Source organism: Mobula birostris, chromosome 3 (assembly GCF_030028105.1).
Source record: "Mobula birostris isolate sMobBir1 chromosome 3, sMobBir1.hap1, whole genome shotgun sequence".
NCBI classification, from domain to species: Eukaryota; Metazoa; Chordata; class Chondrichthyes; order Myliobatiformes; family Myliobatidae; genus Mobula; species Mobula birostris.
Genome location: NC_092372.1, coordinates 218,907,862 through 218,933,577, shown reverse-complemented (window position 1 = coordinate 218,933,577; position 25,716 = coordinate 218,907,862). Strand labels below are relative to the sequence as shown.

The following is a 25,716-nucleotide window of genomic DNA, read 5'->3' as shown; positions in this document are numbered from 1 at the left end:
GCTGACATTTCACTGACATTGAGATAATACAACAAGAATTTTTATCCAAAAAAGAAAGACAGTCATAAATTTTATGGTTATTCAAGAGGTTGTTGAGACAGAAGAATGTTAGCTGGAGATTTGTCTCTTAGTCAGGCTGAATATTCCACATGTAGAACTCCTAGTGCATTGATCAGTGTCTGTTTTTGTTTAATTATCAGTGGTGGGGGGGAATATTGCCCAAGTTCAGTGTTATTGGCTAATGAATTGAAGGTTGTACTTGCTTGAATTTGGTCACTATCACCAATTTTGGATTTTAAAAAAAGAGAAACATCATGCGGTTTCTCTTTTTGAAGAGTAATTGCAGTAGCCATATTTTAAACTAAAGTTAGTTGAAGGAAAATGTTAATGATCATACCATTGCACACACCAATAAGTTAAAATGTTCCCTGTCTAGACATGATGAAGCATAAAGGTGGAGCCTATTGAAGTTGCTTAAAGCCTGTCATTGTGAAGAAGCAGATTATTTTCTTAGAGCTGTGCACAGTTAAAACTCCTTGAGAATCAACGTTATCAAATAATCTTTGTAGTTCTCGTTAGTTAAAAAGGGAAGAAACATGTTTATGTAAGTACCCAAAAGTATTTATTCTGTATTGCTGGATGTGGCTGTTTGTGTAATTTTTCTAAATGAATCCTGTTGAATAAATAATTTTCATTTTGTATGTAGAGGTAGTTTTGCATCTGATTGCAGGTTCAAGGTTTTGAATACTATCTTTGATATAAAATTGTGGATTTCATCCCCACAGTGGGTCCAAACAAATAACCTATTAGTTGCACTTCCAAGTGAAGGAGTGATGTCTTTTGGATGATTTTGGGGTCCATATTCCTGATAAAGTGAATGAGAAAGATCCTGTTGAACAGAACCAGATGTTTTCTTATCAGTATCATCCCCAACATTCCCAAGTCAGCTAAAGTCACCAGAAATATTTGGCTGTTCATTGCTGTTCATAACATCAGTCTCCAAGGGCTCTGCCCTGTCTGCCACAATGATGAAAAACTACATGATGTTTGGTTCTTTTTTTCCTACCTAATTGTTTAGATCAGAGACATTTTGTATCTATAGATGATGGCTTCTCATAAACCAGTTGGTAAGATAAGACAGCTAGATTAAATTCAACAGAATAGTTAAAAATCATTGGGCATGGATCTAAAGCAATTTGTGGAAGGGTTCACCCACATTGTGATAGGACTCTGGAATTCAGGTGGTTGAGACAGAAACTCTATTTAATTTTAGAAATATTGAATGTTTACTTGAAGTACTGTGACCTGCAGGATTATAGACTGTACTGAAAGGTGGGATTGGGCTGGGTAATACATTTTTTAAATTAATATACAGAAGATGGACATAATGGCTTTTGTGTCATAAATGTTTGATGAATTTCTAAACTTGTACAAACTCCAAAGATTCATATATGAAACAAATTGTACATCATCACAACAATTTTTTGTGGATTTGGGATTTTTCTCACAAGTTCAAAAAATTTTTAGTCTTTTACAGTTATTTAAATTGTGTTTTAATGTAAAATGCTTGACAATTATATTTAGTAACAAGATAATTCCATCATCAGAGTCTTTCCTAGTGGTGAACAGTATAAAGCTAGAAGGACACAAACTCACATAAACACACTTGTTTAGTTTTAATGAATTCTATACATGTATACCATTGAAGTACCGCAAACACGAGAAAATCTGCAGATGCTTTAAATCCAGAGCAACACACGCAAAATGCTGGAGGAACTTAGCAGACCAGGCAGCATCTATGGAAAAGGATAAACAGTCGCTGTTCTGGGCCGAGACCCTTCAGCATGATGATATGAACACTAGGACTTGGTATCTAATGTGATTGTGGAGTGAGAATACAGAAATTACTCAGATTGAATTAACTTTATGAAGAACTGTTCACTGTAGAATGGTGACTATTTGGGCCAGGTGATTTTTATGCCCAATGCCAAATCAGTCCTACGTTCCCTTAGGAGAAGCAAACTACTGAAGGAACGCAGCTTGACCATTGAATTCCTCCAACAATTTGTTTTTGTTGTTCCAAATTCCTACTTTTGCAGTCTCTTGTGCTGCTTTATTTTCTCAGTGATTACTTCAAACAGTACATTCAGTCTTAAATATTATGCTGCCCTCAGTGTCCTGAAAACAAGAGGCCAAGTTCAATTGTAGAAATGTCAAGAGGTTGATGTTTCCAATGCTATATTTGGTAATTGGTAAATTATAATAGTTGAGTGTTTTTTTTATATGTTGTATTTGTCATAAGATATTGTGAAATCTGTTGAATGCAAAAATCTGCAGATTATCATCAATTGATAATGTTTGATAAGGTGATGTATTCTCAGTAATTTTTTTTACATCTTACTAGTAAGGAAAGCATATAGGCATTCACTTCTATGAGAATATAAACTTAAACAGAAAATACTGAAATATTTGATGCTGCTGGTTCTGAACTGAACAGTCCAGTTGACTACCGAATCAGTGTCAGATAATGTCACTGATGTCATTTCCTCGATATCTCTCGAATTTTAAATGCTTGGATGTCAAGTAACGATATGGTTATTTTGGCTTTATTGGCCCCAGCATTCATACAGTTTTGCAGTCTTCACCGAAGAACCAATATAACCAAGGTACATCCCAGCAATAAGTGTTATTGCTTATTACTGGGTTGTACCATCTTACAGGTGGTAAGAGTGGGCTCCCTCACCTCCACCCCTCTGACTTTCAATACAGGAGCCCTTCAGGGCTGTGTACTAAGTCCTCTCCTTTACTCCCTGTATACCCATGACTGTCGCCACACACAGATTAGCTAATTAAATTTGCCAACCACACTACATTGATTGGCCTTATCTCAAACAATAACGAGGTGGCCTACGGGGAAGAAGTAATCTCTGTGACAGAGTGGTGTCAAGAAAACAACCTCTCCCTCAATGTCACAAAAACAAAGGTTGTGGATTACAAGAGGAATGGAGATAGGCTAACCCCTATTGACATCAATGGGTTTGGGGTGAGAGGGTAAACAGCTTTTAAGTTCCTCGACATCCACATCACCGAGGACCTCACATGGTCTGTGCACACCAGCTGTGTGGTGAAAAAGGCACAACAGCGCCTCTTTCACTTCAGACGGTTGAGGAACTTTGGTATGGGCCCCCCCAAATCCTAAAAAACTTCCTACTGGGGCACAAATGAGAGCATTCTAACTGTGTGCATCACTGCCTGGTGTGGGAACTGTACCTCCCTTAATTGCAGGACTCTGCAGAGAGTGGTGCAGACAGCCCAGCGCATTTACAAGGACCGGTGTGTAAAAAGGGCGGTAGGATCATTGGGACCCGCATCACCCCAACTACAATCTATTCCAGCAGTACCGTAGCATAAAAGCCAGGACCAACAGACTCCGGGACAGCTTTCCACCAGGTCATCAGACTGATTAACTCTTGTTGATTTGAGTGTACTCTATGTTACATAGACTGTTCTATTTATTATAAATTAATTACTATCATTGCACATTACACACTTAGACGGAGACGCAATTTTTACTCCTTGTGTATGTGAAGGATGTAAGAAATAAAGTCAATTCAATTCATACCTCTTGGAGCTGTTGCCCAGCAAAATTTACTGCCTCATATAAGAGATAAATGGAAGGAGAAAATCAATTTATTGTTTTTCTAAAGCTTGAAAACTGAAATTGTGTAGATTACAATTACACTGACAACAAAGATTTTGTTTCCTGAATACTTTTGGGTATACCTGATGGAGTTTGGCTGCTGATCATGAAAATCACCATGATATTTCCCTATCATGCACTATTTTTAAAATTTGTCCATATTTGTTATTTCAATTCATAATTCAAGTCAGAATAACAGATACCAAAATTAAGGAAGGCATTTGTGTTGGCCCACAAATCAAACGGGTCATCAAAGACAGGCAATTCAAAGAGCTTCTAGTAGAACTGGAGAAAATTGCATGAAAGGATTTCAAGGATGTTGTTGAGAATTTTCTTGGCAACTACAGAGCACCAAACTATGTGTAACTGATTGACAACATGCTCCAAGCATACAAAACCATAAAGTGCAATATGTCACTAAAGATTCATTTTCTGCATCTCCATTTAGACTTCTTCCATGCCAATCTTGGTGCTATCAGTGACGAACATCATGAAAGGTTTCACCAGGACATTGTGGTTCATGGAGAAACGGTATCAGGGCAACTTGAATTCATCGAGACTGGCTGATAATTGTTGGACACTTAAGCGAGAAGCCTCAGACTCCAAGTATAAATGAATATCATCAACAAAACATTTTTAACTTAGTTGAACTATTGCAAAGTGTCAGCACCATTATGCAATTAAACACATTATATTCAATAAAAGTTAATTTTTTATTTCTCCGAATTCCTACGTGACACAAGTAGTCTGAAATTATATATGTGTTCAGTTTCAAGCAGTCTATCATAAACAAAAAGAAATTTCTTAGGAAGCAACACTTCCAAAAAGTTTGTTGTCCAATGTTATCAATAAGGTTTCTTTCAAATTGAAAAGCTAAAGCATTTTTTAAAAACCCAATTTTGTAAAACTTTATATTACTGAAATTTTAGCTTATTAACAAGTGAGCTGATTCCCACAAATAAGACCATAATCCATAGGAGCAGAATTAGGCCATTTGGTCCTCTCAGCCCTATATTTCCTACCTTCTTCCCGTATCCCTTCATGCCCTGACCAATCAAGAATCTATCAACCTTAAATATACACACAGACTTGGCTTGCACAGCTGCCTGTGGCAAAGAATTCCACAGATTCAGGTCTATGGCAGACACAGTCTCAATGGCTCTTCACACGGCTTTTGATCACCTGGACAATATAAATACCTATGTCAAGATGCTATTCATTGACTACAGCTCTGCATTTAACATCATCATTCCCACAGTCCAGATCAATAAACTACAGAACCTGGTCCTCTGTAGCTCCCTCTGCAATTGGATCCCCGACTTCCTAACTGGAAGACCATAAATTTCTGTGGATTGATGGTATTTGCTGCTCACCGACGATCAACCTCAGGGATGTGTGCTTATCCCACTGCTCTTCTCCCTCTATACCAATGACTGTGTGGCTAGATATAGCTCAAATGCCATCTGTAAATTTGCTGATGATACAAATATTGTTGGTAGAATCTCAGATGGAGATGAGGGGGTATACAGAAACAAGATATAGCAGCTAGTCTAGTGGTATCACAGCACAACCTTGCACAAAATGTCAGTAAGATGAAAGAACTGATTGAGGACTTCAGGAAGGGTAAAATGAGGGAAAACAAACCAATCCTCATAGACGGATTAGAGGTGGAGCGCGTGAGCAATTTCAAGTTCCTGAGCATCAAGATCACTGAGGATCTAACCTGGTACCAACATATCAATGCAGCAAAAAGAAAGCAAGACAGTGGCTATATTTCATTAGGAGTTTGAAGAGATTTGGTTTGTCACCTAAAATGCTTGAAAACCTCTATAAATGTACCAGGGAGAGCATTTGAACAGGCTGCAACACTGTTTGGTATTGGGGGGGGGGCTGCTGCACAGCATTGAAAGAAGCTACAGAAACTTGTAACATTAGTCAGCTCCCTCTTGGGTACTAGCGTCCATAGTATCTAAGACATTATTCAATTAGCAGTGCCTCAGAAAAGCAATGTCCATTATTTAGGACCCCCATCACCCAGGACATGCCCTCTTCTCATTGTTACCATCAGCAAGGAGGTATAGAAGCCTGAAGGCACACACTCCAACTCAGGAACAGCTTCTTCCCCTCTGCAATCAGATTCATAAATGGACATTAAATCTATGAACACTATCTCACTTTTTAAAAAATTATATATTATTTCTGTTTGTGTGCTATTTTAAATCTATTTAATATAGATATATATACTTACTGTAATTGATTTACTTATTTTAATTTTTTTTCTTTCTATATTATTATGTAATGTACTGCATTGTACTTCTGCTGCAAAGTTAACAAATTTCACAACACATGCCATGAACCTGATTCTCTCTGGCTAAAGAAATTCCTCCTTATTTCCGTTCTAAAGGGATGCCCCTCTATTCTGAAGCTGTGTCCTCTGGTCTTAGACTCTCCCACCATAGGAAACATCCTTTCCACATCCACTGTATCAAGGCCTTTCACCATTCATTAGGCTTCAATGAGATCACCCCTCATTCTTCTGAAATCCAGTGAATATAGGCCCAGAGCCATCAAATGCTATTCGTATGACATGCCATTCAAAAATGGAATAATGTTCATGAACCTCCTTTGAACCCTCTCCAGTTTCAGCACATCCTTTCTAAGATAAGAAGCCCAAAACTGCTCATAATACTCCCCAAGTGAGGCCTCACCAGTGCTTCATAAAGTCTCAACATTACATTTTTGTTTTTTTATTCTAATCCTCTTGAAATGAATGCATTTGTCTCCCGCATCACAGACTCAACTTGAAAATTAACCTTTACAGAATCTTGCGCAAGTACTCCCAAGTCGCTTTGCACCTCAATTTTTTGTATTTTCTCTCCACTTAGTAAATAGTCAACCCTTTCATTTCTTCTCCCAAAGTGCATGACCATACACTTCTCAACACTGCATTCCATCTGCCTCTTCTTTGCCCTTTCTTGTAATTTGTCTAAGTCCTTCTCTGGCCTCTCTATTTCTTCAACATTACCTGCGTCCTCTTCTTTGTATCATCTGTAAGCTTTGCGACAGAGCCATCAATTCCATCATCAAGGTCATTGACATATAACATAAAAAGAATTTGTCTCTACACAGAGCCCTGTCACCAGCAGGCAAACAGAAAAGGTTCCCTTTATTCCCACTCTTTGCCTCCTGCCAGGCAGCTACTGCTTTATCCAGGCTAGAATATTTCCTTGGCTAGTAGTTTGTTAAACAACCTTGTGTGGTACCTTGTCAAAGACCTTCTGAAAATCTAAATACACAACATCAACTAATTCTCCTTTGTCTATCGTGCTTGCTATTTCTTCAAAGAATTCCAATAGATTTGTCAAGCATGATTTTCCCTTAGGGAAACCATGCTGACTACAGCATATTTTATCATGTGCCTCCAAGTACCACAAAACTACACCCTTAGCAACCGATTCCAACATCTTCCCAACCACTGATGTCAGACTAACTGGCCTATAATTTCCTTCTGTTTCTCTCCCTTCTTGAAGAGTGGAGTGACATTTGCAATTTTCCAGTCTTCCAGAACCATTCAGAATCTAGTGATTCTTGAAAGATCTTTACTAATGCCTCCACAATCTCTTCAACCACCTCTTTCAGAACTCTTGAGTGTACACCATCTGGTCCAGGTGACTTATCTACCTTTAGACCTTTCAATTTCCCAAGAAGTTTCTTCCTAGTAATGGCAACTTCACACACTTCATGACCCCTAACACCTAGAACTTCCACCATACTGCTGGTGTCTTCCACAGTGAAGATTGATACAAAATACTTACTCAGCTCATCTGCCATTTTGTTGTCCTCCATTACCATCTCTCCAGCATCATTTTCCAGTGGTCCAATATCCACTCTCACCTCTATTTTACACTTTATATATCTGAAGAAACTTTTGGTATCCTCTTTAATACTTTAGTATTCCATCTTTTCCTTCTTAATGACATTTTACTTGCCCTCTGTTGATCTTTAAAAGCTTCCCAATCCTCTAAAGTCCTAAAGTCCTTTGCTGTATTACATGCCCTCTCTTTGGCTTTTGTGTTGGCTTTGACTTCTCTTGTTAGCCACAGTTGTCATCTTTCCTTTGGAATAATTCTTCCTATTTGGGATGTATATATCCTGTGCCTTTTGAATTACTTCTAGAAATTCTAGACATTACTGCTCTGCCATCATCCCTGCCGGTGTTCTTTTCCAGTCAGTTCTGGCCAACTCCTCTGTAATTCCCTTTACTTCCCTTTATTACTGAAACATCTGACTTTAGCATCTCCTTCTCAAATTCAGATATAACACCTTCAGTCCTGTATTCACCCTTTTCAATTTTGTCCACCTTTTACATTGCAACTCATCCTGTTGCCTGTGATTTTGCCCTCTGATCAACCTCTGCTTGCTTGGAATCTCATTCACATTGCGTCTGTTTGTAAACTAACTACCTCCTCCCGCCCCCCACCAAATTAGTTCAAACCCACCTAAACAACTGTGGGCAATATCCCACAAGGATATTGGACCACCTTGGGCTCAGGTGTAATCTGTCCCTTTTGTACAGGTCATATGTTTCCCAGAAGAGACCCCAACAATCCATAAATCTGAATCTCTGGCTCCTGCAACATACACAAAATGCTGGAGGAACTCAGCAGAGCAGGCAACATTTACGGAAAAAAGTACAGTCGACGTTTTAGGGCAAAACCCTTCGGCAGGACTTACAGTTGACGTTTCAGGCCGACACCATCTTTCTTCAAAATGACTGAATTCTTTAATACCATATTCTGTTTCCTTTCTGTGATCTAGCAGTTTATGTATTTTTTTTTTAACTCTCCCAAATTTTTTTCTTTCTTTCTTCAGAATATTGATGTATCCTGGTAAACTACTTGTTGCTTGATATTTCTGGTAACTCTGCTTTTCTTCTTGTGTGATCCAAGGCGACGGGTGATAACAGTTTTTTAGTGATATTGCATAGTAAAGGGAAGCCAGCCACAATCTTACTTAGAAATCCACATACTCAGTGTATATCTTACAGATGGTGTTTTAAGGTCCCTATCTGATTATACCCTTATCAGTTGTCCATGTACCAGTGGGAAGGTATTACTGCAAAAAAATGTGCATAATGTCACATCAACACCGATGAAACAAGAAACTCTTAAAAAAAAAATCAGGACACATGATTTATTTTTAATGCTTCTCAACAAACCCCTCCAAGCAAAAACACACAAGAATGAAATAGAACAGGGAGCGTAGGACGGTAATGCACAGTTGCCCTTGAGCCAACAATGTCTGGGCCAACCATGATGACAGTTTGAAATAATCTTGACTACAGCTCTTCCCTCTGCAGTCGCGTGCAAACGTGCTACTAAAGAAACAAACGGAGGCAGAGAGAGCTGAACTCAGAATGCCTTTACTGATTCAAAATTGCGTGCTTAAATCTCCCCTCCCATGGGCTCCCGCGGCTCTCAATGGCGGCTCGAGTCCCGCGTATGTGAGCCGCCACCCCCCCCCCCCCGCCCCCCCCGAAACAGCCATTGGGGGAGTGGAGCCCCCAGTCTGGGTGGCCGGCCTTGCCGGCACGGTGCAGGTACCCTCACTGGTTGCTGAAGTCCAAGTGCGCCAGTTTGAGGTGGTTCACTGTAAAAGTCTCTTCTCAGCGACCCACTTCCATGACACACGTGGTTCTGTTGTGCCAAATCACCTTGAAGGGTTTTGTTGTACAGCCACTATACAGGTGACCTGTGCATGCCCCTGTAAATAAAAATATACTCACAGTCTCAGAGGTCTTTAGGGGTGAAGGATGGCGTGGGACCATGCCTGGAGGTCGGGACCGGTGCCAGGGTCCCTACCATGTCCCGCGGCCTTGTTGGTACCGCCGCTGGAGTTTATTCTGAACCTTGTGCCTCTGGTAGGAACTCATCTGGGACTGTCGGGGGTGCCGTAAACCAGTTCTGCCGAGGAGGTGTCCACGTCCTCCTTGGGGGTTGTGCGGATGCCCAGTAGGACACAGGGAAGCTCATCTGTCCAGTTGGGGCCCCTGAAGTGCGCCATCAGGGCCGACTTGAGATGCCGGTGGAATCGTTCTACCAAACGGTTGGACTGGGGATGGTACGCTGTGGTGTGATGCAGCTGGGTGCCCAGGAGCTGCGCCAGTGCTGTCCACAAACTAGACGTGAACTGCACCCCTCTGTCGGAGGCGATGTCTCTTGGGAGGCCAATCCTGGCGACCCAGTTTGCAATGAGCGTCCTGGTGCAAGACTCAGTAGATGTGTCTGCGAGCGGTACGGCTTCCGGCCATCTAGTGAACCTGCCTACCATGGTAAAGATATACCTGGCACCCTGGGAGACTGGCAGGGGGCCGACAATGTCCACGTGGATGTGTTGGAACCTCCTGTGCGTCGGCTGGAACTGCTGGAGGGGAGACTTCACGGGCCACTGGACTTTGGCGGTCTGGCGGTGTACGCAGGTCCTGGCCCAGTGTCCGACCTGTTTGCGCAAACCGTGCCAGACGAATCTGTCTGCTACCAGCTTGATGGATGGGTGGGCCAGGTCGTGCAGTGTGTCGAGCACCCGGTGCCACCATGCTGCTGGTACCACAGGTCAGGGTTTGCCGGTAGACCCGTCACACAGGAGTCGATCCGCTGCCGGGCCGATGGAGACGTCCTCGAACTGGAGCCCCGAAATGGCGGAGGTAAGCCGGGATCTCGGTATCCGACTGTTGTGCTTCCGCCAGTGCTGCGTCGTCTATTCCCGAGGATGATATGCCTACTGAGTGGAGGCAGGGGCAAGACAGTGTGTTGGCGACAATGTTGTGGTTCACTGCGATGTGGCGGACGTCCGTGGTGAATTCTGAAATAAAGGGCAGGTGCCTGTGCTGCCGCACCGACCGTGGGTCTGATACCTTGGTCAGTGTGAAGGTGAGGGGCTTGTGGTCCGTATACACGGTGAACTCCCTTCCCTCAGGGAAGTACCGGAAATGCCAGACAGCCAGGTAGAGTGCTAGTAACTCTCTGTCAAAAGTACTGTACTTCACCACTGGTGGCTGTAGGTGCCGGCTGAAGAAAGCGAGTGGTTGCCACGGGTCCTCGACGAGCTGCTCCAGGACTCCGCCGACTGCCGTGTTGTAAGCGTCAACTGTGAGTGCCGTGGGTATATCGACTCCCTTTGCCAGCGCCTCCATGGACTCCGCGTCCCATGCCACTTCCTTGGCCTTGCCGGCCATCAGGCTGAACAAGGGTCTCATGATGCGTGCCGCTGCCGGCACGAACCGATGATAAAAGTTGACTATCCCTACGAACTCCTGCAGGCCCTTGACTGTGCTGGGCTTGGGGAACTGGCGGATGGCCTGGACCTTGTCTGGTAGGGGAACTGCGCCATGTTGGTTGACTCTGTGGCCCAAGATCTCTGTCAGCCCGAACTGGCACTTCGCCAGATTGATTGCCAGTCCGTGGTTGCTCAGGCGTTGGCAGAGCTGGCGCAATATGCCACGTGCTCTTGGTGCGAACTGCTGGCCACCAGGATATCATCCAAGTAAATGAAAACGAAATCCAGGCCGCGTCCCACCGTGTCCATGAGCCTTTGGAAAGTTTGGGCTGCATTCTTGAGACCGAAAGGCATCCTCAGGAATTCGAACAAACTGAATGGGGTGATGAAGGCTGTCTTGGGCACGTTGTCGGGGTGCACTGGGATCTGATAGTATCCCTTGATCAGGTCGATTTTCAAGAAGATGATCACTCTGTGCAGGTTCACCGTGAAGTCCTGGATGTGGGGTACCGGGTATCTGTCAGCGGTTGTGGCGTCGTTGAGCCTTCTGTAGTGTCCACAGGGCCTCCATCCTTCTGCGGACTTGGGCACCATGTGCAGTGGGGATGCCCACGGGCTGTCTGAGCAGTGTACGATTCCCATCTCTTCCATCTTACGGAACTCCTCCTTGGCGAGGTGGAGCTTGTCGGGTGGGAGCCTGCGAGCCTGGGCGTGCAGCGGCGGTCCTTGTGTGTGTGGATGTGATGCTGCACGCCGTGCTTGGGGTCGGCCATGGAGAACTGCGGGGTGACTATGGAGGGGAATTCTGCCAACACCCTGGTGAATTCGTTACCCGAGAGGGCCAGTAGCTTGGCTTCTTCGAGCTGGAAAGTCTGGAATGTCTCGACGTGGACCAAATGCCGGCCTTTTAGGTTGACCAGGAGGCAGTTGGCTCGTAGGAAATCTGCCCCTAGTAGTGGCTGTGACACCGCTGCCAACGTGAAAGTCCAAGTGAAACGGCTGGACCCGAAATGCAGTGAGATAGTTCGTCCAAATACTGGTGCCATTTGCAGTGGTGAGTTCGGGGCCTGGGACCGCGTTACGAGTGTCCATGTTCGAGGGGGGGAGTACACTGACCTCGGCCCCGGTGTCTACCAGGAAGCGCTGCCCGGAGTGTCAGTCCCAGAGGTACAGGAAGCTGTCTCAGTGGCCAGCCATCGTAGCCATTAGCGACGGCTGGCCCCGGTGTTTCCCAGAAAAGCACATAGTGGAGGGCAGCGGCACGCACCTGAGCCCCGTCTTTGGTGATAGAAACACCATTGTTCCAAACTTTCATCCTTTTTCCCCATGGGTCTCGACGGCTTCGGTTGCGGTGCCTGAGCTTTGCAACGCGCGATCGCGGCTAGGCCAATGGAGGCTGCTGCATGTTGCTTGTTCTGCCAAAGGACGTCTGCTTTAGCCGTGACCCTGCGTGGGTTGCTGAAATCCTCACTCGCGGGGAGGAGGCAAATGTCCTCTGGCATTTGCTCGAAGGACAACTGTTCAAATAAAAGGCACAGCTTATGGCCATCCATGAGCGCCAGCATATCATTCATGAGCTCGGATGGCATGCGGTCGCCCAGGCCGTCCATGTGTAGGAGTTCGCGGCAGGAGAGTCCGAAGGTACGTATCAGGAGCGCCTTAAGCTTAGTGTACCTGTCCTCTGTTGGTGGCTGGCGTAGGAAGTCGATGATCCGGCCTGCCGTCTCCTGGTCGAGCATGCTGACCACGTAGTAGTACTGCGTGGTGTTGGCTGTAAGGTCTCTGATATTGAACTGGGCCTCAGCCTGCTCGAACGAAACATGGGGCTGAGTGGCCCAGAAAGTCGGGAGCTTCAGAGAGACCGCGCTGTGTGTTTTGTTCGAACTCACAGCTGGTCGCTGAGTCGCCGGCTCCAGATGCCATCTGGAACGTCGGGGTCACCAATGCAGTTGCGCGCAAGTGTGCTACTAAAGAAACGCACGGAGGCAGAGAGAGCTGAACTCAGAATGCCTTTACTGATTCAAAATCGCGCGCTTAAATCTCCCCTCCCATGGACCCCTGTGACCCGCGGGGCGGACGTGACGTCAGACTGTTCCCGGAAGGTCCGCCCCGAGAGGGTAGTTCCAAACGCGCTACTACGTGTCTGCCCGTGGCTCCCAATGGCGGTTCGAGTCCCGTGTGTGCAGGCCGCCACATCTCCTTATTTCCTGTAATAATACTATTCCCTTTTCTCAGTTTCTTTGCCTTCGCTGCGTCTGTTCCCAGGATACAGCCTTCTTTTCCAGGACATCAGAGGTCCTTCCTTCCTTAAAAATAGGGTTTCCCTTCCACCGCTATTGATGCTGCCCTCACCAGTATCTTCTCCATTTCCCAAACATCCGTGCTCACCCCATCTTTCTGCTGCCTTAACAGTGATAGAGTTCCTCTTGTCCTTACCAATCACTCCATCAGCCTCCGCATCCAGCACATCATCTTCCGCAACTTTCATCGGCTCCAAAGGGATCCTACCACTGAACCTATCTTTACCTCTGTCATACCCTTCTGCCCGCTTTCCGTAGGGATTGCTCCTTCCACGATTCCCTTGTTCATTCGTCCCTCCCCCACTAACCTCCCTCCAGGCAGTTATCCCTGCAAGCAACCAAAGTGATACACCTGCCCACTCACCTCCATTCAGAGCCCCAAACAGTTCTTCCAGGTGAGGGAACACTTCATCTGTGAACCTGCTGGGGTGGTCTATTGTGTCCGGTGCTCCCAATGCGGTCTCCTCTACATTGGTGAGACCCGTCATAAATTGGGGGACTGCTGCATCGAGCAACTTCACTCCATCCACCAAAAGCAGAACTTCCCAGTGGCCAAACATTTTAATTCCAATTCTCAATCCCGTTCTGACATGTCAGTTCATGGCCTCCTCTTATGCTACGATGAAGCCACCCTCAGGGTGGAGGGGCTACACCTTGTATTCTATACGGGTAGCCTCCAACCTGATGACATGAATATTGATTTCTCCTTCCAGTATTTTTCTCCCTTCCCCCTCCCCTCTTCTATTCCCCACTCTAGCCTTTTACCTTTCCTACCTACCTAGTACTTCCCCTTAGGTCCTTGAAGAAGAGTCTTGGCTCGAAATATCGATTGTTTATTAATTTCCATAGATTCTGTCTGACCTGCTGAAGTTCCTCCAGCATTTTGTGGGTGCTGCTTTGAATTAATCCCATGTGCTTGTGCATGGTTTACATCAATTCCCAGCCAGTTCACATACCTGCTTAAATGCCTCTTAAGTATTGCTTTTGTATCTGCTTCCTCCAATTTCCCTGGCAGTATGTTCTAAACACTTCCCACTTTCTGGAAAAAAAATTGCATCTTAAATCTATGCGCTTTAATTTTTCCACACTGGGAAAGAGACTGTCACCATTTACCTTATCAATATCTCTCATAACTTTATAGACTTACTGCACTGTGCAAAAGTGTAAAGCACATATATTTGCAATACACATAAAATGCTGGAGGAACTCAGCAGGCCAGGCTGCATCTGTAGAAAAGAGTACAATCGATGTTTTGGTCCGAGACCCTTCATCAAGACTGGAAAAAAGTTGAGGTCAGAGTAAGAAAGTAGGGGGACGGGAGGAAGAACCACAAGGTGATAGGTGAAACCTGGAGTCGGGGGGGGGGGGTGTGAAGTAAAGAACTGAGAAGTTGATTGGTGAAAGAGATACGGAACTGGAGTAGTGGGAATCTGATATAGAACAGAAGGCCCTGGAAGAAAGAAAAAGGGGAGGTGATAGGCAGGTAAGGAGAAAAGGTGAGTGAGGGAAATGGGAGTTGGGAATGATGAAGGAGGGATTGTACTGTACTGCTGCCACAAAAAAACCCGATTTCATGACACATGTGAGTGATGATAAACCTAATTCTGATAAGGGTTTCTATTTTGGACTGAGTGTGGGAAGGGAGCAAGGTGAGGGGAAACGGTTATGAAAAGGGGAAAGGAGAACAGTGGGAGCAGGAGAACAGTGGGAGCAGGAGCATCAGTGAGACATTCTGTAATGATCAATAAACCAATTGTTTGGCATCAAATAACCTTGCATGGTGTCTCACAGCTGGGTGTGCCTGCATATTGTATATGGTTCTAGTCTCCCTGAAGGAGAGATTAAAGGAGTACAATTCCTGGAATGACAGGAGGAGATTTAGCAGAATATACTTCCAAGAGATTCAAGAAATGAAAGGTGATCTTACTGAACTGTACACATTTTTAAGGAGCTTGACAGGTTAGATGTGGAACTGATTGAATGTTTCTTCTAGTTGGAGTATCCAGAACCAGCGTTCATTGATTCAAAATAAAGGAGAACAGTGGGAAGAAAACTCTTCACCTAGGAGCTAGTAAATCTTTGGAATTTCTTACCAAAGTGGCTGTGGAGACTCAATCACTGAGCATATTCAAGACAGAGAGGATTAAATTTTAGATATCAAGTAAATCAAGGCAGATTCAGGACAGTTAATCTGAAGTAGATCAACTCTGAATTCATTGAAACGTAAAGCACCGAATAGCCCAACCCAGTTTAATTTCCTCTGTTCTTATGATAATACTTAAAGTGAATTGGCGTTATGTCCCAGCTAATGATTTTTCATCTTCCATCATCATCCTGAACAGCCTCGGTGATTGATAATTTCATTTCTTGTATAATTGGAAATATTACTGGCCATATGTACAGAGGGCTCAGCTGGCTCCGGCTGACAGTACCCAGTATGGGCCCCTATCCAGGGTTACGGATCCCACTGCCTTGTGGGTATCTTCAGGAGAAGAGAAGGCTAAGGAGTAAAGCCTACACCAGCGGTCCCCAACCACCGGACCGCAAAGCATGTGCTATCGGGCCGTGAGGAAACAATACAAGTCAGCTGCACCTTTCCTTATTCCCTGTCACGCACTGTTGAACTTGAACATAGGGTTGCTAACTGTCCCGTATTTGCCGGGACATCCCGTATATTGGGCTAAATTGGTTTGTCCCATACGGGACCGCCCTTATCCCGTATTCCCCCCCGCTAAGGTAGAGCGCTCCTATGAAACCTTTTGTGTTGAAATGGCGTAAAGTGCAGAAGCAATTACCATTAGTTTATATGGGAAAAATTTTTGAGCATTCCCAGACCCAAAAAATAACCTATCAAATCATACCAAATAACACATAAAACTGAAAATAACACTAACATATAGTAAAAGCAGGAATTATATGATAAATACACAGCCTATATAAAGTAGAGATAATGTATATACAGTGTAGTTGGGAAGATTAAGCCAAAACCAATTTGTGGGGAAAAAAATAGGCACGTACGCGCATGCGCACACTGGTGCCCGCGTAAGGTTTCATGGTCGTGGTAGTCTTTCTTGGGGTAAACACAAGTGTCCCGGGATTTGACTGCTACTTTTGTCCCTTATTTGGGAGTGAGAAAGCTGGCAACCCTAACTGTAAAAGACATGTTGAGGTGAGTTTAACCCTACTTGAATACCCCCATCCCCGGTGGGCCGGTCCGCAAGAATATTGTCAATATTAAACCGGTCCGTGGTGCAAAAAAAGGTTGGGGACCCCTACCCTACACAAATCCGGAGTGGAGCCCCTAAGGCAGTTGGATGTCATATCATGTCATCTCTGGCACCGCCTGCAGCCAAGCTGATGCCAAATGTGCTGCTTCGCATTCCTTTGGACCACATCCATGAGGCCGAGAGGGGGATCTTGATGTCTGGGCAGCCCAGGATCTCCATATTTATCGCCCAGGTCTGCGCTCCAAGTGGGCGCATCCATTGTGTACTTAGACAGAGCCATTATTATTATTATTATGATGATGATGATGTACAAAAGGGATGGGTTACACCTGAACCCCAGAGGGACCAAGATCCTTGAGGTGGGTTTGCTACAACCGTTGAGGAGGGTTTAAACTAATTTGGCTGCAGGATAAGAAACTGAGCAATAGGATTGGGGCAGTTGGTATACAGGCATCAAAAGCATGTAGTGTCAGGAGACTGTCAGGAAGATGATAGGGAAAAATTGCAGTCAGTAGGAGACAAGAAAATGGCAGATGAACTGAATAAGTATTTTGCATCAGTCTTCACTTTGGAAAACACTAACTGTATGCCGGAAGTTCAAGTGTGTCGGGGGGCAGAGGTGAGTGCAGTTGCTATTACTAAGGAAAAGGTGCTTGGAAGCTGTAAGGTCTGCAGGTAGGTATGTCACCTGGGTGGACTACACTCCAGGGTTTTGAAGGAGGTAGCTGAAAAGATAGTGGAGATATTAGTAATGATCTTTCAAGAATCATTGGATGCTGGCATGGAGGACTGGAAAATTGCAAATATCACTCCAGTCTTCAAAAAGGGAGGGAGGTAGAAGAAAGGAAGTTATAGACCAGTTAGCCTGACCTCAGTGATCAGATAAAACCATAAGACATAGGAGCAGAATTGGGCCATTTGGCCTGTCGAGTCTGCTGTGCGGTATAATCATGTCTGATCCTTTTTCTCCTCCTCAGCCCCACTCCCCGCAACCTTTGATGCCATGTCCAGTCATGAATCTATCAAGCTCTGCCTTAAATACACCCATCGATCTGACCTCCACAGCTACTTGTGATAATGAATTCCACAAATTCATCACCCTCTGGCTGAAAAAATTTCTCCATATCTCTGTTTTAAATAGACACCCCTCTATTCTGAGGCTGAACGCTCTTGTTCTAGACTGCCACCATGGGGAACATCCTTTCTACATCTACTCTTGTCTAAGCTTTTCAATATTTGAAAGGTTTCAATAAGATCTCCCCTCATCCTTCTAAATTCCAGCAAGTCAAGACCCAGAGCTATCAAACTTTCCTCATCTGATAAACTTTTCATTCCCAGAATCGTCTTTGTGAACCTTCTCTTAACCCTCTCCAATGCCAGCACATCTTTTCTTAGATGAGGAACCCAAAACTTTACAATACTCAAGATGAGGCCTTACCAGTGCCTTATAAAGCTTCAGTATTCATTCCCTGCTCTTGTATTCTAGACCTCTTGAAATGAATGCTGACATTGCATTTGCTTTCCTCACCACCAGCTCTACCTGCAAGTTAACCTTTAGGTTGTTCTGCACAAAGAGACTCCCAAGTTCCTTTGCATCTCAGATTTTAGGATTTTCTCCTCGTTTAGAAAATAGTCTGCACATTTATTTCTATTACCAAAGTGTATGACCATACATCTTCCAACATTGTATTTCATTTACCACCCTCTTGCCCATACCCCTAATCTTAAGTCCTTCTGCAGCCTCCCCGTTTCCTCAACACGATCTGCCCCTACCCCAATCTTTGTACCATCTGCAAACCTGGCAACAAAGCCATTTATTCCATCATCTAAATCATTTATATACAGCATAAAAAGGAGCGTTCCCAACACCGACTCCTGTGAAACACCACTACTCACTGGCAGCCAACCAGAAAGATCCTTTTATTCCCATTCGCTGTCTCCTACCAATCAGCCAGTGTTCTAACCATGACAGTAGCTTCCCTGTAATAGCATGGGCCCTTAACTTGGTAGGCAGTCTGATGTGTGGCACCTTGTCAAAGGCCTTCTGAAAGTCCAAATATACAACATCCACTGCACTCCCTTTATTTTTCCTACCTGTAATCTCCTCAAACAATTCCTAAAGTTTGTTGGGAAAGATTTTCCCTCAAGGAAACCATGCTGACTTTGTCCTATCTTGTCCTGTGTCACCAAGTACTCCATAACCTCATCCTTAACAATTGACAGCAGCATCTTCCCAACCATTGAGGTCAGACTAACTGGTCTATAATTCCCTTTTTGCTGCCTTCCTCTTTTGCAATTTTGACCTTTGCAATTTTCCAGTCCTCTGGTACCGTGTCAGAGTCCAATGATTTTTGAAAGATCATTACTAATGCCTCCACAATCCCTAGCACTACCTCTTTCAGAACCCTGGGGTGCAGTTCATCTGATCTGGGTGACTTAGGTCTTTCAGCTTTTTGAGTACCTTCGCCTTCCCACACATTCTTCAACATCTGGCACACTGTTAAGGTCTTCCACAGTGAAGAATGATGCAAAATACTCATTTATTTCATCTGCCATCTCCTTGTCCCCCGTTATTATTTCTCCGGCCTCATTTTCTAGTGGTCCTATATCCACTCTCATTTCTCTTTTATTTTTTACATACTTGAAGAAGCTTTTACTATCCATATTGATATTGTTTGCTAGCTTGCTTTCATATTTCATCTTTTCCTTCTTATTAATGCTTCTAGTTGCTCACTGTAGAGTTTTAAAAGCTTCCCAATCCTCTGTCTTCCCTCTAATTTTTGCTTTGTTGTATGCTCTCTCTTTTGCTTTTACATTACCTTTGACTTCCTTTGTCAGCCACGGTTGTACTATTTTGCCATTTAAGTTTTGGAATACATATGTTCTGTACCTTCCTCATTTTCCCCAGAAACTCAAGCCTTTGCTGCTCTTCTGTTATCCCTGCCAGCATCTCCCTCCAATTTACTTTAGCGAACTCTACTCTCATACCGCTTTAATTTCCTTTACTCCACTGAAATACTGCTACATCAGACTTTACTTTCTCCCTATCAGATTTCAAGTTGAACTCAATCATATTGTGATCACTGGCTCCAAAGGGTTCTTTGACCTTAAGCTCCTCATCACCTCCAGTTCATTATGTAACACCCAATCCAGTGTAGCTGATCCCCTAGTAGGCTCAACAGCAAACTGCTTTAAAAAGCCATCTCGTAAACATTCAACAAACTCACTCTCTTGAGATCCATTTCCAACCTGATTTTCCCAAAATGATCTGCATGTTGAAATCTCCCATGACTATCGTAACATTGCCCTTTCGACACGCCCTTTCTATTTTTTGTTGTAATCTGTGGTCCACATCCCCACTACTGTTGGAAGGCCTATATATACCACCATCGGAGTCCTTTTACCCTTGCAGTTTCTTAACTCAACCCACAAGGGTTCAACATCTTCCGATCCCTTGCAACATCTTTCTACTGATTTGATGCCATTATTTACCAGAAGAGCCACACCACCCCATCTGCCTACCTTCCTATCCCTCCGATACAACGTGTAACCTTGGACATTTAGCTCCCAACTACAACCATTCTTCAGCCATGATTCAGTGATGGCCACAACATCATACCTGACAATCTGTAATGGAGCAACAAGATCATCCATCTTATTTCTTATTCTCCGTGTATTGAGATGTAACACTTGAGTACTGTATTTGCTACCCTTTTTGATTCTGTATCCCTAATATACTGATATTCACCCTGCTGGCTGCAACTTTGTTCTGTCATCTGCCTTCCTTTCCTGACAGTCTGACTGCATGCTATGCTTAGCTAGAAATTAGAGCTGAGTACTAAGGATGATTTTTTGGATACTTGTAGGGACTTGGCAAAATAGGTCAAAGTCAGCATGGTTTCCTTTAGGAAAAATCTTGCCTGACATATTTGTTGGAATTTTTTGAGGAAATAACAAGCAGGATAGACAAACGACAATTGGTGAATATTGTGTACTTGGATTATCAGAAGGCCTTTGACAGGGTGCCACACTTGAGGCTGCTTAGCAAGATAAGAGCCCATGGTTACAGAAAAGATACTAGCATGGATTGAGTATTGGTTGATTGGCAGGAGGCAAAGAGTGGGAATAAAGGGAGCCTTTTTTGACTGGCTGCTGGTGACTACAAGGACCAGTGTTGGGACCATTTCTTTTGGATGACATAATTGATGGCTTTGTGACCAAGTTTGTGGAAGGTACAAAGATAGGTGGAAGGGCAGGTAGTGTTGAGGAAACAGTGAGGCTGCAGAAAGATTTAGACAGATTAGGGGAATGGACAAAAAGTGGAATACAATGTTGTGAAATGAATGGTCATGCACTTTGGAAGAAGAAATAAAAGTGTGGGCTATTTTCTAAATGGGGAGAAATTTCAAAAATCCAAGATGCAGAGGGACTTGGGAGATCTTGTGCAGGGTTCCCTAAGGGTTAGCTTGCAGGTTGAGTCAGTGGTGAGGAAGGCAAATGCATTGTTAGCATTTGTTTCAAGAGGACTAGAATATAAAAACAAAAATGTAATGTTCAGACTTTATAAGGCACTGTTGAAGCCTCACTTGGGAGTATTGTGTTCAGTTTTGGACCCCTATTTAAGAAAGGATGTGCTGATATCGGAGAGGGTTCAAAGGAGGTTCACGAAAATGGTTCCGGGATTGAAAGGCTTGTTATATAAGGAACATTTGATGGCTTGGGCCTCTGCTCACTGGAATTCAGAAGAATGAGGGGTAACCTCATTGAAACCTATCGAATGTTGAAAGGCCTTGATAAGTGGATGTAGAGAAGATGTATCTCAGACCAGAGGGCACAACCTCATGTGAGGGTTTTTTTTATATGTTACTGCGTAGTCTAATTAAAATGGCTTCTTTGTTATGTTATAATTGAAAGGGCTTCTTTGTTATGTTAAAGGATGAGAAAGTCCTCCCGCTAGCAGTTTGTTTGAATCACGTTACTGATAAGAAGACGTTATGAACCAATTGGGATAGTTGTTATGTTTTGGTGTGTCTGTAAGATATTGTATGCGCGGGGGGGGGGGGGGGGTTGGAGGAGAAGGCAGGAGGGAGAGACAGAGGATAGACCAGGTGCTGTGAGTCCACTAACAGGGTCGGACCCCAAGGAGAGGAGACGGAAACGGACTTGTGTGGAGCGTCTGGTCGACCACCGTTGTTGGTCCCAGGCGACCGGTTGAGGTGGTCCGAGGGGTCGCATTGTGAAGGAGAAGGGTCCTGAGCTCCAACTGTTTGTGCACGAAGAGATTGAATTTTGATAAGTGTGGCGCCTTTTATTTTCCTTTTATATTTTATTCTCTATTAATTATATAGTTCCAGTAATATCTATAAATTGTAAATCATTTAATCATATCTGGTGTATTGTCTGTTATTTGGCCGGGATGGGGTACATCACACAGCATCCACACAAACGATTCCCCAGTTTGGCGGGATCGAGGGCTGTTTCCCTAGACAGCAGCGAGCCGAGAGACCCTGAGGCTGGCCAGGGGGGCTACACTCAGAAAAGAGGTTGGAGGTTAGAGTGGAAATGAGGAGAAATGTCTCTCCAATGTTAGCACACCTTTTCTAAGATAAGGGTCCCAAAGCCTCATTGGTGAGGCTTCACCAGTGCTTTATAAAGCCTCAGTTTACATCCTTGCTTTTATATTCTGTCCTCTTGAAATGAATGCTAACATCACATTTGCCTTTCTCACAACCGACTCAATCTGTAAATTAACCTTCTGGAAATCTTGCACAAAGGCAACCAAGTCCCTTTGCACCTCAGATTATTGAATGTTCTCCCCATTCCACAAATAGTCTATGCTTTTATTTTTCCATACTCTTCCTGACACTGTATCCCATCTGCCACTTCTTTACTCGTTATCCAAATCTCTCTAAATCCTTCTGTAGCCTCTTTACTTCCTCAAAGCTACTTGCCCCTCCACTCACCTTCGTATCATCTGCAAACTTAGCCACAAAGCCATCGATTCCATCATCTAAGTCATTGACATATAATGTAACAAGAAGCTGTCTCAACACAGGTTACTGTGGAACACCATTAGTCACTAGCAGCCAACCAGAAAAGGCTTCCTTTATTCCGACTATTTGCCTCCTGCCCTGTTGTGGGGAGATGCAGGAGAATGGGTTGAAAAGGAAATGCATCAGCCATGATCAAATGGCAGAGCAGACCCACTGGATGGAATGGCCTAAGTTTGCTCCTATGTCTAATGATATTGTGTTATATTCCTATTTAACAATGTTATCTTTCCCTCAAAAGCAACCCATTGGCTTAATAATTTTTCTTGTGACATTCTAAAGGTATGAAAGATATTTATGCTCAATGAATGGAAATGTACTGCTTCCTTGCACTTTGGGATTTAAGTTTACAAATTCATGTTTACAATTATCTCTCACTTGCAACTATGCAGTTTGATCAATCTATTTTATTTTTGTTCTCTTACAGCTATTAGATGAGAAGCCCTTATGACAAATATGAGCTGGGCCTTTTTAACACGTCTTCTTGAAGAAATACACAACCATTCTACCTTTGTTGGCAAAGTATGGCTGACAGTGCTGATTATATTCCGCATTGTGCTGACTGCAGTTGGAGGGGAGTCCATTTATTCCGATGAACAGAGTAAGTTTGTCTGCAACACCAAACAGCCTGGTTGCGAGAATGTCTGCTATGATGCATTTGCACCTCTTTCCCATGTGAGATTCTGGGTTTTCCAGATCATCATGATATCAACTCCGTCTGTGATGTATCTGGGTTATGCTATCCATAGAATCGCCAGATCCACTGAAGAAGAAGAAAGGAACAGGTTCTTCAAAAAGAAGAAAATACCAACCATAAGGTGGCAAGTCCACCGAAATCCAGAACATACGGAGGATGAAGATGAGGAAGAGCCAATGATCTATGAAGAAACAGGAAGCGAGAAAAAAGAGGCTCGAAATGATCAAAAACATGATGGGAGACGACGTATCTTGCAAGAAGGTTTGATGAAAATGTATGTTTTCCAGTTAATTTTCAGGGCAATGTTTGAGGTAGGTTTCTTAATGGGACAATATTTACTGTATGGATTTGAAGTTAATCCATCGTATGTCTGCACTAGAAATCCTTGTCCTCATACAGTGGACTGTTTTGTCTCCCGACCTACAGAGAAGACAGTCTTCCTCATTGTAATGTATGTTGTCAGTTGTCTTTGTTTGATTCTTAATATCTGTGAGATGCTTCATCTGGGCTTTGGAACCATCAGAGATGTCATTCGTAGCAAACGGCAGAGCCAGAACAACAATCGACCTTTTCCTTACCACTACCCTCGGAACATTCCATCATCACCACCAGGGTACAATCTGGTAGTCAAATCAGACAAGTCCACCAAGGTTCCCAATGGTCTTGTGGCTCAGGAACCACGTTTAACTAATGTAGCTCGAGATCATCCGTCCACTAGTCCAGATGATAACATTCCACCTGACTTAGCCAGGCTCCACAAACACCTGAAAGTTGCCCAGGAACAGTTGGACATTGCCTTTCAGGGTTATAACATGCAAGAAAATGCACAGAAGTCCAGGACCAGCAGCCCAGCATCAGGAGGTACTGTAGCAGAGCAGAACCGTGTCAATGCTGCCCATGAGAAACAAGGAGCTAAGCCTAAACCTGGTTCAGAAAAAGACAGCTCCAGCAGCAAATCTGGAGATGGAAAAACATCTGTTTGGATTTAACTTGTTTTATATTCAATTATGTTTACAGAAAGTCCATTTATAACAAAATGGTGTTAGCTACTTCCTGCATATTTTACAGCAATCTGCTATCTATTGCGTAACTATTATAACTGTTTGGTTCTTTGGACAAGACTATATGTTTCAATGCTTTCAGCATAAAATTTTTCACAGCAGGATTAATCAAATAATTAGTCATGTGCCTGATTTCCTAATCATTAAAATCAACAAAGGACCCAGATAATCAGGCACAATTATCTGCGTACCAGTTCTCTGAACTGTAAAATAAGACGTGCTATTAGATTCAAAGTGTGTTTCCTTCCAAAATGTTTGGAATCTGCTTAAGCTCAACATCAAACTATAGTAGCAACTGTGGTTTATTGTACTAATATGTTTCTGTACTGACAGGTAACAGTTGTCTTTATTTTAAATAGCTGTTGGGCTAATATTCACCATCTTTATCTGATTTGCCTTGTGCCTACTTTGCAAAGAGAAACGATTACTCAAGTTAGTTTTATTTTACAGTAAATTTTCCACATTATGGTCATGGGAAGTAGAGTTAAAAACATGGTTTCTCTAAATTATAAGTTTAAAAATGGAAATATGCATACTGACATAATTTTTAAAAGCTGTGGTTCTTTTTAACCATATTTTATTGTTGTTCCTTCAATGTGACAGAAATTGTCTCCTCAATCCTACACTCTTATGCCCTCTTCCAGATCTAAAAGGTGAAATTTTCTTGACTTAAATTCCTTCTATTTGTATATTTATTTGTTGTTGTCTGAATTATTTCAGTTTGAATCCAGTTTTGGTGATTTTGTTCAAAAAAACTAATGTTACAAAAATTGTACATTTTTTTATGAGAGATGTTGACCAGTGGAAAGGAAAGAAATTTGTCATTTTTTGAGGTATTTCACTTTTGCAATTAAGAAATTGGGAGGTGAGTAGTTAATGCCTTTTCAACATAAAAGATTGGCAGATTCTGGTTAAAATTTCCGAGAATGTTGCCATTACCTTAAAACGCTATTGTACAATTTTCATAAAATTGTGTTGGTTAGTAGAATGTATTGGCCTTTATACCATTGCATATATTGAAGACTGATTGATATGACTGCACTCAAAAGTAAAAGCGTGTGCTGTACTACCCTTCAGCTAAAAGTCACAATATAAACTACAATGACAGCTTGTCATTGATTATTCTCAGGGGTGTAGTGCTAGCCGGAGCACGTCCGGCACCTCTTTAAGAAAAAAGCCGAAATAAACAAGCTAATTAATCAGGTGCTGCCCAGGGTGATTTCAGTATCTCAGAAACTGCTGATCTCCTGGGATTTTTACGCACAACAGACTCTGGAGTTTACAAAGAATGGTGCCAAAAACAAAAAAGACATCCAGCGAGTGGATTTAACAAGATGTTTTCGCTCACAGAACACCCACTCACTGGATTTTTTTTGTTTTTGGCACCATTCTTTGTAAACTCCAGA

The 25,716-nt window shown here is 43.3% G+C and overlaps 1 protein-coding gene across 7 annotated transcripts in view; it reads left to right on the top strand.

The window, feature by feature from the left end:
• gjc2 (gap junction protein gamma 2) overlaps positions 1-25,468 on the top strand; it is a 125,845-nt gene extending 100,377 nt beyond the window's left edge. For all 7 annotated transcript variants that reach the window (XM_072254146.1, XM_072254145.1, XM_072254144.1 and 4 more), the window contains one exon: positions 22,980-25,468. In XM_072254146.1, the coding sequence (XP_072110247.1) occupies positions 23,000-24,238 (1,239 nt within the window). In that variant the 5' untranslated portion in view covers positions 22,980-22,999 and the 3' untranslated portion in view covers positions 24,239-25,468. The remainder of the gene's footprint in view (positions 1-22,979) is intronic.
• Positions 25,469-25,716: the final 248 nt, after the last annotated feature.